The sequence below is a fragment of the Armigeres subalbatus genome, chromosome 3 (genome assembly GCF_024139115.2).
Source record: "Armigeres subalbatus isolate Guangzhou_Male chromosome 3, GZ_Asu_2, whole genome shotgun sequence".
NCBI classification, from domain to species: domain Eukaryota; kingdom Metazoa; phylum Arthropoda; class Insecta; order Diptera; family Culicidae; genus Armigeres; species Armigeres subalbatus.
This window is the reverse complement of record NC_085141.1, coordinates 336,262,397-336,279,983: the sequence shown is the minus strand read 5'-3', so window position 1 is coordinate 336,279,983 and position 17,587 is coordinate 336,262,397. Positions and strand designations below refer to the sequence as shown.

Below are 17,587 nucleotides of genomic sequence, written 5' to 3'. Positions count from 1 at the left end.
TGAGTGAAAAACTAATAAAATTTCATAATAAAAATTCACAGGAATAAAGGATAAAAAGTTAGACGTTTGAGTAATATGACATGATCAGTTCACTTGCAATTGTAATCTAATCTTAAGTTAATATTTAATTAGAAAATTTAGAGGTTTTTAGTAAAATATCTCCACTTATCATAAGACAAATTAGTGCTATCCCATTTCATTTCACCACTTGATTGTAACCTATAGTATTACTGCCTGTAATCGCATATCTGTCCTATATGAATAGGAAACCCAGCAAAGATGGGACAAATATGCGGTTACAGGCAGTATACTTAGATTAAAATTTACTGAAAGCTATCAGTGAAGTGAGTATAATCCATGATACCCTATTGGCCCACAGTGATATCCATCGAAATGTCATATGCTAATGCCCATCATCAGTCTAGCACCATATAGTCAGGCAGGAATATATATCAGCAGCGAGCAATAAGAAAGAACAGCTACAATAACAAAATTTATTTTATTCCAAAAAGTTATTATTTTAATCGTAAAAATACTTCCAAAAATGGTTCAGGATACTAATTTCATGTAAGTAAATCGAATGGGTTCTTCATATTGATTGCTTTTAATTTGGAACAGTACAATGAGTAAAGGATGTTGGTTATTCATTTCCATAACATTCGAGGTTTTCAATGCGTAATTGTGTTGAGTATTTAAAAAGTACTACGGAATTATCGACAAATTAGGTAATCTTTTGATAAATAATCAATATATAACAACAGAAACTCCGAAAAATAATAAACCTGAAATAGGTAGAACAATTTCGGATTATTTGAAACACGAAAAAGTAATGGTGAATCATTCATGGGTATTGTAAAGTATAATATTTTTAGAAATACAAAACAGTTACGTTTAATAAATGTTTGTTATAACGAACATATGGTAACAGCGAAACACATAAGATCGGTTTGGCCTTGAAATAATATTTCTATTTTACATCTGATGTGCTAATTAGCTCATTATTTCAAGGTTACAATAAAACCAACCTCTAATTGTTTGCGTTTGATTGAGTCTTGTACGAATTTGATTGGTTCTCTTATGAGTTGCTACTCGGGACTGAGTATTTTAGACTCAACGTAAATGAATTGGTCGTTGATGATAAATTATCAACTTCATTCCTATAGGCAGATGTATAGCATCGAACAATGGCATTCCGAAACATAAAATGAATAAATTTTCTCCACTTTCAGTTGTCCACGTATCTATAATGCATGCAGACTATGCAAAATCAGAGGGAATCAACTGAATAAAATCAATCAAAAGATATCGGACAAAATCTACGAATGCACCACATTGAAAGTAAGCTAATATGTTGCAAACATGTGATCTATATTTAACCAAGTTATTCATTTTCAGATCATTTCCACTCCACACTGCAAGGCGTTCATCTGCGATGGTTGCAAAGCCAAAATCGACGAACACTATCAGTTTAAAATGCAGTGCATTAAAAATGTAAATCTACAACGTTTCAATAATGGCACAATCGGTCCTGTAGCCGTAACCACTGGCAGCAGTACAGAAGTCGAAGAGCCACCGCCAACGGGTAGTGCACTAATGGATGCTATTCCCAGCAGCAGTAAAGTAGATTAAGGAGTTTTTAGAAGGCTTGGGCCCAGTTATAAGTTAATTAGTAGTGAAGAAGGATTGTTCATACATTTTGTTTTACCCCTTGAACGCGCAATGTTGCTTTAAACCAACTTACTGGAGATACATCTAATGTTAATGTATTTTATGATCGTTTACATCAAAAATATGTTTAAAGATTTCTAGAAAAAAAAATACCTTGCGCCTTTAAGGGACTAATCATATTGGACCTTTTCGTTAGTGCAGATTCCCGATAGGATTTCACAACGCTCAAAGGAACTGTTTATATTGTGATATATGTTGGATATAGGATTACTGGCCAAGTGATTCGAATTCTTAATTTCTCTAGTCCTGCTTTGTAGCTATGTCGGATTCGAAAGTGACAGATGAACCGCGTATTCTGTTGGCGCATACCGCAACCAAATAAGTAATCGAAAGAGACGCTGTACATACAGAGCCCCGCGGAAATACTGAGCCATGTGCCCTTATGTGTATAGAAAATCATGTATTTAATCTGAGTTTCGAAAATAAAGTTTTGTTATTACCTATTAAATGGAAACACATTCGTTTTTTTCCTATGGATTCCGACGTATACTACATACATTCAACAACATTTATTTCGCTAACACAATCACAATTGGTACATGTTTCAATTTTCTTAACACCAGTGTATATAATGTATAATGCATAGTACGGCTAATACGGGGTATAACACAGGTTCCTACGTGAGGGTATATGGCCAACAACTAGTACAGACTCTAATGTTTCATTTCTTTGCACAGCTCAAGCAGCTGGAACTGGTGCGTTTTCAGGTGCATATTCAGCGCCTCCATCGAGTCGAGCTCGAGCAGGCAAATGTTACATCCAAAGGCGGAGCGTTTTTTCTCGTGTATCTTGGTGTGGGCTCGCAGGTTCGACAGCTGGGTAAATGCCTTCGGGCAGGTGTCACATTTGAATGGGCGCTCTCCTTGAATGCAAAAAAGAAAGAAAAGAAACGTGTAAGTTACCGGATGCGGAATCCTGACTAGGTGCAACGAATTACCGGTGTGGGATCGACGATGTCGTTTGAGATCCTCATTCGACTTGAATGTATTGGAGCAGAATTCACAGTTGAAGATCTTTTCCACATCGATCGGATGCTCAAGCAGGTGGCTTTTCAGTTGATCGGCTGCCATGAATGTACTGCTGCACTTATCACACTTGAAGAATCCGTTGGCTTTGGTATGTAACTTCATGTGAACCTTGGAAAACAAATATGATTTTAAGTACCGAATGCATACTGAAATTTTCTTATGTATTCGAAGAGATTAGATGCAAATGGATGCAAGTGCATTTTGGTAAAACTTTAGTTAAATATACCGAAACATTCATTGGTGAGCGGTGTCTCCGAAAATTTGAGCTGATTTGGATGAAAACAGATTAAGCACAAGCTGTTTAAAGTGGGATTGGGAATTTGTAATGGGGAAATTGAATGTTTCATTATACTGATTATACTGCCGTGAATCGCAAGTCAGTCCCATCTTATATGGAATCCATATACAGATGGGACGAACTTGCGATTCACGGCAGTATAGCGTCTCTCCATTAAGCGCAGGCGAAAAGTAAACCTACATAGCTAAGGGTCGATTTCTTCACCTCCGATTAGTAGCCTACCCATACGCTTAAACCATGTTTAAGCGTATGGGTAAGCGGAGGTAAAGAAATTGTCCCTAAAAGGATTTTTTTTTCTTTATTGATGTGAATTTTGATATTAGAATCAGTTCTTTACTCCAAAAGCGGAATAGGTACTCAAGAGCTTTCACTCCCTGCCTTTCACTCTGTGTGTTCTGTGTTTGGCCGTTTGGCCTACACAATTAAAAGATGTGAATATTTCACAGACAATACTATTTGTGGCGCTTTTGTCTTAAATTGAAAAAAAAAAACTTCCTTAGCCTTGCGGTGAGATGCGCGAATTCGAAGAAAGACCATACTGGATCCCCGGTTCGATCTAGCAAATTTTAGGGGTTTTGGACAAATACGGCTACTTGGTTTGGAAACCTCGCAGTTAATATCTGCGGAAGTGCTCAATGAACACAAAGCTGGAAGGCGGCAATGTCCCAGTGGGGAAGATGTAATGCCAATAAGAAAATCATTATTAGTTTTGTTTGTAGAAGAGATTTTCATCGGCGAAGTTTGTTCATAAAATCACGTAAATCTGGTGGTAATTGATCCCTAGATGTTATGCCTACATTCGATCTGGAGCACAATGAGGCACGTGGTGTCCCAAAAATTTGAATAGTTTTCTTGAAATTTTAATACATTTTTCATTCATTTTGCATGCATAAACAGATAATACTGAATCAAATATTTGACGTCACAATACACAGTTCGAGGCCACATTTCTCCATCCTCGGTTGCGCCCCACGCTCGTAGAGTCGCTGTCGCTGATCCTAATTCTCTTCCAATCACACGCCATTCTCTTGCACACCGCCAAAGATGGTCCTGACGACCCGTCTCTTGAATACATCGAGTGCTGGCAAGTCCTCCTTGAGCATGATCCAAAATGTCATGCCCGTAGAGAACCATCGATCCTATGTGCTTTATGTACATGATAAATGTTAGGCCAATCTTAAAAATCAGCACTTTGTAAACTTCGCTCCATGGCTTTGATTATAAATCCACATAAATCATTAATTACTAATCATTTAAGACTTTTAAATAGAATCACGCAAAAATCTAGCCTACCAAGATACGTTCAAAATGCAGGATCATTAAGCGCCTGCGTCACTAAAGTACTCAGAAAACAGCTCAAGTGAAATCCGCCGAAGATGTTGAGAGAGAAAAGGTCGTCGCGGCTGAACCCGAAACATTAGCGAACGCCTCAGCGTAAACTTCTAGACTAGACTAGACAAACTATTGCAATGAACTTCGCGGGAAATGCCGCATTCTTGTTCGGCCGAGGTCACCGTCCTTAATCTGAGGGTAACAGCTTCATATTTAATTTCTCCCAAACCACCAGATGAAGCAGAAGTGTCGCGCCTTTTTGTCCGTGGTTCGTTTTTTGTTGAAGTGTAAGTTAAGTAACGGGTTAGATTTTCTTTATTTAATTAATTCTTTTTGGTAAGTAGTGCCAAGTTTGCTTAACAAACGTAGTGTGTGCGTTAGGGTAAGTATTTTGCGTTTCTCGAAGAAATTTTGCAGGTAATGTGCTCCGCGTGCTCGTTGTTTCCCTTGCATATTTTTTAATTATTTGTCCTTTATGTAGCCAACCGCTACGTTTTTCTCAGGCAACCTGCATTAAACCGCCTTCGTTGAGACGAAAGATTCCCGGCATCCGTCACCGGAGGGGACTAACCCGTAAACACGTTGGTCCCATTCCCGATCGTGATCGCCAATTGCCACATACTGTCACTGAGAGGCGTAAGCGTTTGCCGAGCCGCCAAAAACCTCCACGTGGGAGAATTGGTCACGTGACCAACGGCCATTCATGGCGCTGCGAACATCGATCGCTTTTCTCGCCGTCTACCAGGAGGAGCGCAGCAATGCCGGTAGGCGAACAACAGGCGGTGAGTCAAGCGATTTTTTTTTGTCGAATGGGGCGTCCAGTGAGGACGCCTCGGATGATTTTTTGTGCCGACTGTAGGTCGATGACTGATTAAGTCAAGAATTTGGACACGTCCATAATAGTTTGAGGTTGGAAGTGGAACTAATAAACTACGTAAAACCAATTATAGTACACTGAACCAATTATTCCGCTCTATATAGCAGAGAAGGAACTATCCCACTACTACCCAGCTTTAGCAGCATCTCCCACTCTGTGAGGGAGTAGGGACCCCACTGTCAAGCACCTGGGCCACCCAATTCATACGCAGCAGTTCAACAATTGATAATACCTTGAAAGAAGACAATTACCAAGGATTGGAACGCGCTGCATAGGAGATGCATGATGCATGAGCATGAAGGAACTAAAATTTTCAATAGTTTAGAGTTAATACTCAAAAGTTTCAATACTAGTGACAAATTGGTGGAAAGTTTTTGCGAATCGACTGATATATAAATCTTTAAAATCCATTGAAACACAGACAAACAGACGTAACAGTTTGAACATTTTTCTAAACGATCCATCGCTCAACTCCTCTACCACCATCTTGCGAGCATGTTACACGAAGCACTATTTCGTATGACATTGCCACCAGAAGGCGCTGAAGCGAAATGTCAAACTCGAAGGATTACGATGCTAGCTCTAGTTGTGAAACACGCAATCATTCAAATTGATCGTTGAAGTCAGGGTCGAAATTTGATATTTTCATTTTATATCCTATATCCGAGTCTTCCCATTAGACGTAGTTTACGTCGAAATGTACACACAGACAGGACAGTAGAATACAGACATGCATAGTTGATTGAATTAAAAGCATGCTTGTTTGAACAAATCTTATACCTACCTTTGAGACTGCAGAATGAATTTCCGTCTTTGTAATGAAACCCATGAGTTACCGTTAAATATTCTACGTTGTAGTATAAATGAGAGAAAGTGTTTCCCGTTGCTTCCGTTGCCGTTTAATGTTAGGTTTGAATGTTTTCCGCGTGGCAGAATTTGACTGCTTGCGCATGCTCTTCCGCGTTGGTTGCGCCTCTGGTGGACTTTTTTTTGAAGTTACTAGCGATGAGAAGATAACGTGCAACGTAGCATGGTAGCATTGCTATTTGTAACGTGCAACGTAGCATTGTTCATGCCACACTTTGGAGGAATAATTTGAAAGTTATGAGATTTATGCTGAGGTGTAGTAGGGTAGTTTTCCGATTTTTGCGTTGTCAGTAGGCGGGCTGGATCGATCTCCTCTTCGGAGTTGTTCAAGTGGACTCGCCCTGTGGCAGTCTCAACTGGGCAAATTTAGACGCGTCGTGCAGTCTTCGAATGGAGTGCCGCTTAAGCCGCCCGATTTTAAGAGCATCGGTCAGCGCCGACTACAAAATGGATTCAGCACTCGCTCGACGATGCGATGAAACGGGATCAGTACAACAGGGCCGAATCACAAAAGGCCGAACCACAGAAGGCCGAATCACAAAAGGCCGAACCACAGAAGGCCGAATCACAAAAGGCCGAAAATGTTCTAGCATACCACAAAAGGCCGAAACCCCAAAAGGCCGAACCACGAAAGGCCGAATGATACAAAAGGCCGAATTTCAAAAGGCCGAATAACACAAAAGACCATCTTTCAACCAAGAGAACTTAGAATACTCACAAATTTACGTTTACTTTTATTATGGTGCCCCATTAAGAAAAACTTGTCCACGTGTTTTGCAACTACTAGCAGCGATCTAATCAATCTTATTCAGTTGAGGTATTTAACGTCAGTTCAACGTCGAAGCTCAATCTTACAATTGAAAGAAGTTATATGACGGTGTTTACAGAGTAAATTTGAATCCTTATTATATTCCATAATAGATCAATCTTCATTGCAGTAATGAAAGGATGAACATAACTGAACACTGTATACGTATAAATATTAGCACTTTAAAATAACGGTGTAATCCAAGAGCTCCAAGTAGTATTGGGAAAAGTTAAATTCCTAAATCTAATGCAAGAGCGCAAGTTGAATTCCACCGGATTCATGGCTCACAGAATCGAATTGCCGATTTGCATTAATGTAGAAGTTGTGCGCTTCATCACGCATGCTTGTGCTAATGATGCGCACTACTCATGATCTAATTGCGGCATCGGAAGCTAAACAAAATCAAAATTTCAAATTATTATGCTTTTAACTAAAAGCTGTATAACTTACGGTAACGCGGTGTTCTTAAATGTATTTCATTTTCTCCCAATTTAAGAGAAACTGATTTCACAAGACTTTAGTGAGAAATCACGAAATAATCCGAATATTCTAAATTATATTAAGTATTTAAATAAAAAAAAAGTTTGAATTAAATCTGCAGACCAACAAAGTGGACCGGAGCGAGCGCGCGCTCCACTTTGTTGGTCTGCCGATTTCATTCGGCCTTTTGTGATTCGGCCTTTCGTGGTTTCGGCCTTTTGTGATTCAGCCTTATGTGATTTTGGCCTTTTGTGGTTTCGGACTTTTGTGCATTCGGCCTTTTTTGCTTTCGGCCTTTTGTGATTCGGCCTTTCGTAGTAGACCCGATGAAACAGCGAAAGGCTTCACATCCGGATGACTTACAATAGAGGTTGGATGAGTCGTTCACGAATTACGTAACGTGCGTACGTTTTCAAATTCTACATCCACGATCGGGAGTGGGACTAACGTGTTAACGGGTTAGTCCCCTCCGGCGACGGGTGCAAAACGTAGCGGTTGGCTACATAAAGGACAATTAATTACACGCAATGCACGAGAAACAACGAGCACGCGGAGCACATTACCTGGAAAATTTCTTCGAGAAACGCACGCACTACGTTTGTTAAGCAAACTTGGCACTACTTAACAAAAAGAAATAGAATTAAATAAAGAAAATCTAACACGTTGCTTAGCTTACACTTAAACAAGAAACAAACCACGGACAAAAGGCGCGACATTTCTGCTTCATCTGGTGGTTTAGGAGAAATTAAATTTGAAGACGTTACCCTCAGATCATGGACGGTGACCTTGGCCGAACAGGAATTCAGCACTTCCCGCGAAGTTCATTGCAATAGCTCGAAAGTCTGGAAGCTTACGCTGGGGCGTTCGCTAATGTTTCGCTACCTTTTCTCTCTCAACTTCTTCGGCGGATTTCAATTGAACTTAACCTTCGGAGCTGTTGGCTGACGCAGGCGCTTAATAACACTGCATTTTGAACGTATCTTGCTAGGCTGGATTTTTGCGGGATTCTATTTAAAAGTCTTAAATGATTAGTAATTATTGATTTATAATCTAAGCCATGGAGCGAAGGCTACAACTTTTTCGATTTTTTGTTTTAAATTTCAAAACTTAGAGGCGTCAAAAAATATGGGTTCTTAGGGAAAGTTGACCTTAAATAAAATAAAGAATTGATTGAGCGAATACAAATTTTTAACAGGAAAGATCAATTGAATTTGAGTAAGTTGAACAAAACAGATGTAGATAATGGCTATTTGATCACATAAAAAATCGCACTGTCCGGAGCCGGGGGATAGCTTCCGGATACAGAAATTGATTTTGCACCACAGTTGCATTGTATATCTAACAAATCATAATGGTTATTTCTCGCGTGATTTTTTAAAACGTCGTAAATCCAAAAGAGAGGCTCCTTTGTTTACTTTCTCTTTCGATTACACAGGATTTTGTTTTTACACGATTTTTTTTCGCTCGTATTTTTGATCGTGTGACTTCAACTTACCACCAAAATCTTCGCAACATGTTTCGAAAAATCCAGAATAAATCAAAGAAAAATCACATGATAATTAATATGCGTTAAACATTCAGGATTAGTACAAAATTGGAAAAATGTAAATCGTGTAAAAACAGAATCCAGTGTATTACAAAGCCATACTAACATTTACATTGGATTTTCCAGCACCGACCTGAAGAAATTAGCTTTGACTAGTGTGCTGAGGTGAAAATATTGCAACAAATTTTGAACTAGCCTAGATATTAGCAAAAGAGAGCGTAATGAAAGAGAGTCTCTCATTTGGACTTACGACGTTTTCAAAAATCACGCGAAATTTAATATTTATATCGCTAATATTGGCCATCTCCACATTATCGGAATGTATTCGTTTGATTATAATATTGTTGATTCAAACCTTCTAAAAAGTAAGGCGAAACATGAAAATTTTTGGCATTCATGTTTAATTTGAAATTTTGTACAAAGTTTACAACATGAGGATCTGATATTCCATACAGGTGAAGGACTTTTCGATAGGTTTCTTTTGTACTACATGAGAAGGTGGAAAGACCTCTGCAAGTGTAGTTTTGAGAAGTGTCTGTTATTGGGAAATGTCTGGCGCTGGGGGATCTTTCACTACATTTCTTATGATGCGCATATTATATGGGGGAACTGTTCGGCACTTCATCCCATAGCTCCTATTTCCATCCCATGAAAAACAAAGCAATGATAAGGAATTTGGTTTGTTTCTTATTTTTGTGTTTATTTTTTGTCAGCAATGAGCACGCGTGTCAGCAAAAAGAAGCGACGAGATTGGTGCTGTATTTCTTTGTTTTGCGATGAGATGAATATATGTTCAGTGAGATGGAAAATGGACCAGTTCCCCTAATTAGTAATGTCTATTGTCGGCGTAGCACCAACTTAGAATTCGGAAGGCGGGACTTCCGAACCGAACTTTGTTCCGAAGTTTTATCTGTCAAACTAAATGATGCGTTGTTTAGCGCATCTTTAGGCGAATCTAGCGCACTACTTCCGAAGTTGGGTTATTTGCCTGTATCTGGAGAAAAACCCAACTTCGGTATAAAAAGCGTTCTAAGTTTATTCCGGATAGACAATATATATGATTCCAGTATGGCCGATAAAAGTTTCAAGTTTTAAGGTCTACATGATTTTTCAAAGCCGCATATGATACAATCGATCGGGGCCAGCTATGGCAGCTAATGCACGAACACGGTTTTCCGGATAAACTGACACGGTTGATCAAAGCGACGATGGATCGGTTGATGTGCGTAGTTCGAGTGTCAGGGGCGTTCTCGAGTCCCTTCGAAACCCGCAGAGGGTTACGGCAAGGTGATGGTCTTTCGTGTTTGCTATTCAACATCGCTTTGGAAGGGGTAATACGAAGAGCAGGGATTAACACGAGTGGTACAATTTTCAATAAGTCCGTCCAGCTATTTGGTTTCGCCGACGACATAGATATTATGGCACGTAACTTTGAGAAGATGGAGGAAGCCTACATCAGACTGAAGAGGGAAGCTAAGCGGATCGGACTTGTCATCAACACGTCGAAGACGAAGTACATGATAGGCAGAGGTTCAAGAGAAGACAATGTGAGCCACTCACCGCGAGTTTGCATTGGTGGTGACGAAATCGAGGTGGTAGAAGAATTTGTGTACTTGGGCTCACTGGTGACTGCCGAAAATGACACCAGCAGAGAAATTCGGAGACGCATAGTGGCTGGAAATCGTACGTACTTTGGACTCCGCAAGACGCTCCGATCGAATAGAGTTCGCCACCGTACCAAACTGACAATCTACAAAACGCTAATTAGACCGATAGTCTTCTACGGACACGAGACCTGAACGATGCTCGTGGAGGACCAACGCGCACTTGGAGTTTTCGAAAGGAAAGTGCTGCGTACCATCTATGGTGGGGTGCAGATGGCGGACGGTACGTGGAGGAGACGAATGAACCACGAATTGCATCAGCTGTTGGGAGAACCATCCATCGTTCACACCGCGAAAATCGGACGACTGGGATGGGCCGGGCACGTAGCCAAAATGTCGGACAATAACTCGGTGAAAATGGTTCTCGACATCGATCCTACGGGCACAAGAAGGCAAGGTGAAGGCGTCATAAAATATGAATTCTTTGGGAAACTTGACCTTAAATAAGCCAAAGAATTAATTGAGCAAATAAAACTCCGCTAAACTCATGATTTAGTTAAACAAGATGCTGGAAAGTAATTTACTCGCGTTTCAAATGATCGTTGCCGGTACAAATCTATTCAAGATACATGCAGACAGACATACTCTGATCGTTTCGAGATTGCAGACAAGGATGTTATCGATCATTTAGTAATCTGCGTTCGATCATTTAGTAGTTTGTCAATAACTCATTTCAGAGGCCTAATTTCAAAATGTGTTGCACGATGAAATTCTAGTGCGAAGGTTTTTCTACAACTCTTCTTCCTCTATTTTGAAATTTAGCCTTTGGAATGAGTTATTGACAAACTACTAAATGATCGAAGGCAGATTACTAAATGATCGATAACATCCTTGATTGCAGATCTACAATAGAGTTCATTTTCCTGTTTTACCCAAAATACTTCAAAAAAGCGAATTAATCAAATTTCCGGACAAACTTCCGTAGAAATTTCTGGAGAAGCTTCCGGGGAAATTCCTGAAGGAATTTCTGGAGGAACTTCCGAAGGATTTCCTGGAGGAACTTCCGGAGGATTTCCTGGAGGAACTTCCGGAGGATTTCCTGGAGGAACCTCTAGAGGAATTCTGTAGAAAAATAATTCCTTTGAGGAACTTTTAAAGGAATTCAGAATTTCGTTCAAAATTTATGAAGATGGCGTAACAAACCAAGTCCCGTAATGCCTTGACTAATTTACTAGAAAGATTTGATTTTTTTTTAAATAGACAGAGCCTTAAAAATTGGTTGATTCTTTGGGAAAGTTAGTCATTCAATTGTATCGATTGAGAAAATGAAAATGTTGGGTCAAAAAAGGAAACGAGCTTATCATTTGATTACCACTTAATATATTGTCAATTACTCCTTCCAAAGGCTGAATTTCGAAATGATTTGTATGGTGAACTTGAGGCAACGTGTTTTTCTACCACTACTCTACAGTACATTGCTCTAATCTAATATTTACAGTGTGAGAGCGCTATTGCCACTAAATAGATGAAATGATTATGATTGTAATTTATTATCATTTAGTATATTAAACGATACTAGCATCTCACAATGTAATTATTAGACATACAGCAATACCATATTAGACAACGTTGAAGCAAAAACACCATACAACACATTCTTAAATTTAGCCTCTGGAAGGAGTTATTGGCAATATACTATTTACCATGCCGATAAACAAAGATGATTTAGAAATTACCTTCAAATTTCGATTGAATTTGAAATTTTTCCCACAGATATCACAGTAGTACGGCCGATCATCCCCTTCGGTGGACTTCGATCTACCCCTTGGTGACTTGAGATGCACTTTCCTGTGCTTTACCAGGCTTGGATATTGTGAGTACACTTTAAAGCACACTTCGCATCGATAATGACGGCCTGCTGCCGCCGTTGAACCAACCGGTGCTAGCGGCCCTGCTGCCGCCTTATAGGCTTCGCTTTCAATCGATGTGGCAACAGCGAAGGCTTTCTTTTTCTCCATAGCTGCTATCAGCATCTCCTGCAGTTTGGTCGGCGTCCGCATGGCTATCTCGTATCGCAGCAGGTCGGACAGCACTTCCATGGTTGGCGTTAAGGGGGCCGGTGGGGGCGTTACCATCGGCGATGGTGGCGTCGGTGTCGGCACTTGAACCGCCACCACCGAAGAGGGTGGCGATTCGACGAGACCGCACTTTTGTACATGCATTTCCAGTAACTTTTGCGTGCGGCATATTTTGTCACATCGTTCGCATTTGTACACAACGTCTGGTTTGAGATGCGTTTTCCGATGGGAAAGGAGGTTTGCTTTTTGTGCAAATCCCTTCTGGCATAGGTCACAGACGTATGGCTTTTCACCTGAAACACAGAAATTAGCAGTTTTCCTATTTTGCAAATCGCAAATAGATTCTACCTGTATGTACCCGAACATGTCGCTTCCAATCTTCCTTGTTGCGGAAACTTTTGGGGCACATTTCGCATTTGAAATTTTTCTCCACTACTCCTTCGCTATGGCACTGCAGGTGGGAAATCAAGTTTCCTTCTTTGGCAAACGATTTTGCACACAGCGTGCATCGATATTTGTCTTTAACACACTTCAGACTATGTGCCGTTAAGCTATCCAGCATCGTGAAACTCTTCAGACACAGCTGACATTTGTAAGGTTTAACTTTAGAATGAACCTAGAAAATAGAGATTAGATTTAGTGTCGTTGAAATACATTCGATGTAGCAATGAACCTTTCGGTGGGATCGTAGATTCGATAGCTGGGAGAATCCTCGATGGCAAATCTCGCAAGTGTGCGGTCTTTCACCGGAGTGTGTTCGCATATGAATTCTCAGCTGAACATTGTACTTGAATGATTTCGAACAGATTTCGCACGAGAAGTTCTTCATGTTACCATGGCACTCGGCAGCATGGTTCAGCAAATTGCCTCGATTGATAAACACTTTGGAACACTTCGTACAGCTGTACGTCGGTTTAGAATCTCCTGTCTGTTCCAGTTGTTCTTGATGCAGTTCTACATGCGTGTGACTATGAATCAGCAAATGTTGACGTATTTTGAACGTTTTAGAACATATTGTACACGCATACGTTTTATCTTCATGTTGTTTTTTGTGCTCCATGAGAGCATTGTCGTCCACTGCAATAAAATCGCAATCCCCACAAGGGATACGATGAGTCTGGAGATCGTCTTCTGTAGCCTGTTCGTATGCATCAGGTTCCTGGACTTTCTTCAACTGACGAAAGTCTATTGGAACCGCTATAGCATGTTGGGAAATCGGAATCGAAATCGATACCTGTTCCTGTTTAATCTCATCCAGCTCCGTTTTAATACTGTTTTGGCCTGCGTCGAAAAATGCCAAGGCATTACGTAGAAATTCGTCGTTCGCAACACAGCGCTCTCGGAATCGAATGTACTCATCCAGCTTGCTGGCGCAAAGTTTGCAAACGAACATTGGCAGGTTGCGCTCATAAATAATCTAAACGAAAATAAAATACCTCTTAGCCACACAGCAAAACAAAATCCATACAACTCTTCATACCTGTATCGATGTGCAGTCGTAAATCTTTTTGGTGAGCAGAATGTTCGGAAATAGATTCGAGTAAAACAGCGGCTCCATATGGGCCTCATTCTTCAAGCACAACCGACAGATGTCGTTATTATTGTAACGTGAAGAACAGCTGAAAAGCAATCAAACGATCATTTACATAAGTATCTTCCACATTCTTAATCTATTTAAATAGCCTCACGTCTCATGGCGAATCAATCAAGAATAGTTCTACGTGGCCTTTCTAGATATTTTTATATTACTTATAACCCAACAATATATATAAAAAAACTTCTGAAGCCCATACGCGTATATAGCGATGTAAACAAACCGCCTTGAAATCAAAATACCAAAAAGCTCATCAAAACTTTTCTCCGCAATAAAACTAATTAAAATAACTTTAGAATATTTGCTGGGCATCCATCTTTGATCTCCGCGCTCTCCCCGAGAAAAATTTTGCCCTATATGCCATAGGCAGCAATTATCATCTTGAGAAGTGAAGGCACACTTATTTATGTCTATACTCACATCTTATTTTTATTGATCGATAAATCTTCTGCCATGGTCCCGTGTCTCACGTCTGGCGGTAGCGAATTCTTTCGCCCCGCGTTCCGTCCTTCCTGCGATCAGAAGCGAATACGCTTCCAGAAGTTCCTCTTACGTAAAGGCCAGACAATCGTTCTAACGCCGAAAAGGATGTGTCCTCTTCATCAGCGGACACATTTATCACCACACGGTTCTTTGCTCACATTTTCAACAATTGGTTTGCAGAAGAAAGTTTTGCACAATTTTTATTGCTCTCTTTACAAAACGCTCTCGCCGTGTGTTTATGTGTCTGTAGAGCTCTGATAATGTCCTCTTCTTATGTTCTGGTGGCAGAGCACTTGCTTGGATATTCACAAACCGACGTCGAAAGCGGTCCTGCCTCCTCGACGTCGTACAACCGAATGAGCCGCACGAGGGTTTGTTGATATCCGAAGAGCAACGAACTGGCAGGCAGAACTTTTTTTTTCTGAGAAGCAAAGCGTGTGCATGTTTCTGTGAGCGATTAGAACGTTTACAAACTCGAGGGTTAGTGTTCCTGTTGTGAATCATTGATTCATTAATTCAGCACAGCTCTATCTCATATGTAGTTGAAAACTATCAACTACCATTTAAGAATTGATAGTCGATAAATATGTTTTGTTTTTTAACGAGGAACCTTTTGGCTATCATAAATGGATTAGACTTCTTCAACTACCTATAATATGATACATTGACCCTTTTTTTGTAGTTTTCTATTTAAAGCTGACTTTTTTCAGAATGTATAGTCGGAACTTGATTCAGAGATCGTAGTATGTCGTGGCGTTAGGTGGACGTGTTTTTTTTGTCTTCGCTAAAAGTTTTTCCCGTCAAAAAATTTGAAAATTTTCTTAAATTTGTTCTCAAGTGATAAAATATATAAGTTTGTAGTAATGATTCAAATGTACCCGAAGAACGAAGAATTTAATGTCATTGGACCTGGACCTTAACCATTTAGCTGCGGGTAAACTACGAAGTTTTAGCATTCCGCTTCTACTTCCCGTGAATGACTCAGGATCCATAGTTTGGTAAGATTTTAGTCAAATGCAGGTACGTTATAACTATTTCCAAATCTGTAGTGATGAGGTCGTTTAATTTTTACCGCTATTTCTACATTGCGCATAAATTCGGAAGTTTGGCGCCAACCTTCTAAAACAGCATATGACGTGGAATGACTCCAGTGAAGGCAAACTTTTTCACGTTCAATTATATTTAAATAATTCATATTTTGATCAGGTAACTCAACTTAACAAATCTAAGAAAAGCTGTTCCAAATCCATTTACTTGCCACAAAATACAATTTAATTCATACAGTAGTGGCGATGCCTTCCTCGTATATTATAGAAGGTATACCCAAACAGCGGAAGTAGTTTTTGGTTCTGTATGCCTGCCAGAATTTGTGTGAATGCTTCCATGTGCGACATTGCGAGATTTAGATTGAAAGCTTCTTCTTCTATGGCTCTACATTCCAACTGTAGCTTGGCTGCTATTAGCATTTCCTCAGTTATTAATTGAAGGCTTTTTCCCCATCTTGTGTGGTGGGTGCAATGGATGCACTATGCCTGGGTGTCGAGAGGGTTTCCAACCCGAAAACATCCTAGACCGGAAAGAGAGTCGAACTTCGAACCATCGCCGGATTGGCGTTCCTACGCCTTTGCTCGCAAGTCTGCTGGAGGAACCTAAGCTTTTATAAGTAAATTGCAAAAAAGCTTGTAAAATTGTAAGGCATTATACAATATTTGTACGGATTTCCGTGTATTCCTATACAAAATTGTGGAAGAATCTGACATATAGGGACCGATCTGTGATTTGAGCGTGACTTGTTTTGTAAACAAGTGAGCTAGAGTGAGCGTTTCCTGTTAAAACCATATGTATCCGACAGAATATGCTTACCTCTATCAGGTAAAGGAATCAGTTTTGGAAGAAAACGTTAGTTTTCAACGGAATCCACAAAACAGTGTTTGTTTGCAGGGTGGGTTGCGCCCGGGTCGCGGATCGGTCCTGAAGTGCTGGTTGAGTGTAGTTGGAAAATACATAGGAAAGATCAAAGGTCAGTTAATTAAATAGAATTGATTATTGCCTAACACTGTCATGTCAATTATTGCTTTTTTCTGATTTTTTTTTCTTCTCGAGAATTTTTCTATATGGCACATTTTGGTTACACACTCAGCATTTTCGACATCTCAAATTTCAATACTGATAGTTCATACTCTTTTCTCTAGATAGACGATCCTTAGTAGAGAAAATAATAATCATACATTTTGTTACTGTAAGCCTAAACTATGTTGATTTAGTTTTTCAATAGTTTTGGTTTCCGACTAACTAACTTTAAATTCTCATGACAATCTGTTTCTTTTATTGTACTTTTCTAAGTAACACAATATCACAATAACTTTGATTGTAGAGAAAAGACAATTCTGCAACGTGTTGGAAATGAGGGATTTTTTACTCTTTTGGGAGTCTCCCCAAACCTCATATAGTCCCATTATCTATTATATCTATCGCTCAAAATTTCTTTCTCTATGTCTTTTTTCTAGTGTAGTATGAACTGTATTCAAAATGTATATTTTAACATATGTACTAGAAGTGGTAATAATTCAAATACTCCTTTCTATAATTCATAAAATAATGAATTATATAATAGAGTGCGCGTTTAATCGTATTTTTGAAAGAACGGAGAATTTTGAGTCCAAATTATTTTGTTCCGGTTTACGCAGTCGTGTTCCCGTAATGCGCAAAAGAATGTTCGTGGAGTCCGGATTGTTTTGTTCTGTCTTATTTAGTTGGTTGTAAAGCAAACTATTCGGTGCCCGTTCGATAGTGTTTTTGTTATGCTTCGTTCGAACATCGATCATCGGATCTTTGTGCTGCTTTGTGCGTGTGTTAATAAGCAA

General features: G+C 39.6%; 2 protein-coding genes across 2 annotated transcripts; one reads left to right on the top strand and one right to left on the bottom strand.

Moving 5' to 3' along the window:
* Nucleotides 1-407: 407 nt before the first annotated feature.
* Nucleotides 408-2,182, top strand: LOC134225767 (uncharacterized). The gene is made up of 3 exons (XM_062706119.1): nt 408-567; nt 1,230-1,338; nt 1,396-2,182. The coding sequence occupies exons 1-3, from the start codon at nt 545-547 to the stop codon at nt 1,627-1,629; spliced, it is 366 nt and encodes a 121-aa protein (XP_062562103.1). The 5' UTR covers nt 408-544; the 3' UTR covers nt 1,630-2,182.
* LOC134225766 (zinc finger protein 271-like) lies at nt 1,900-15,255 on the bottom strand. Its single transcript, XM_062706118.1, has 7 exons — nt 14,661-15,255; nt 14,127-14,265; nt 13,320-14,063; nt 12,995-13,262; nt 12,305-12,939; nt 2,666-2,864; nt 1,900-2,590 (listed from the first exon to the last, which is right to left on the bottom strand). The coding sequence occupies exons 1-7, from the start codon at nt 14,693-14,695 to the stop codon at nt 2,382-2,384; spliced, it is 2,229 nt and encodes a 742-aa protein (XP_062562102.1). The 5' UTR covers nt 14,696-15,255; the 3' UTR covers nt 1,900-2,381.
* Between the last annotated feature and the right edge of the window lie 2,332 nt (nt 15,256-17,587).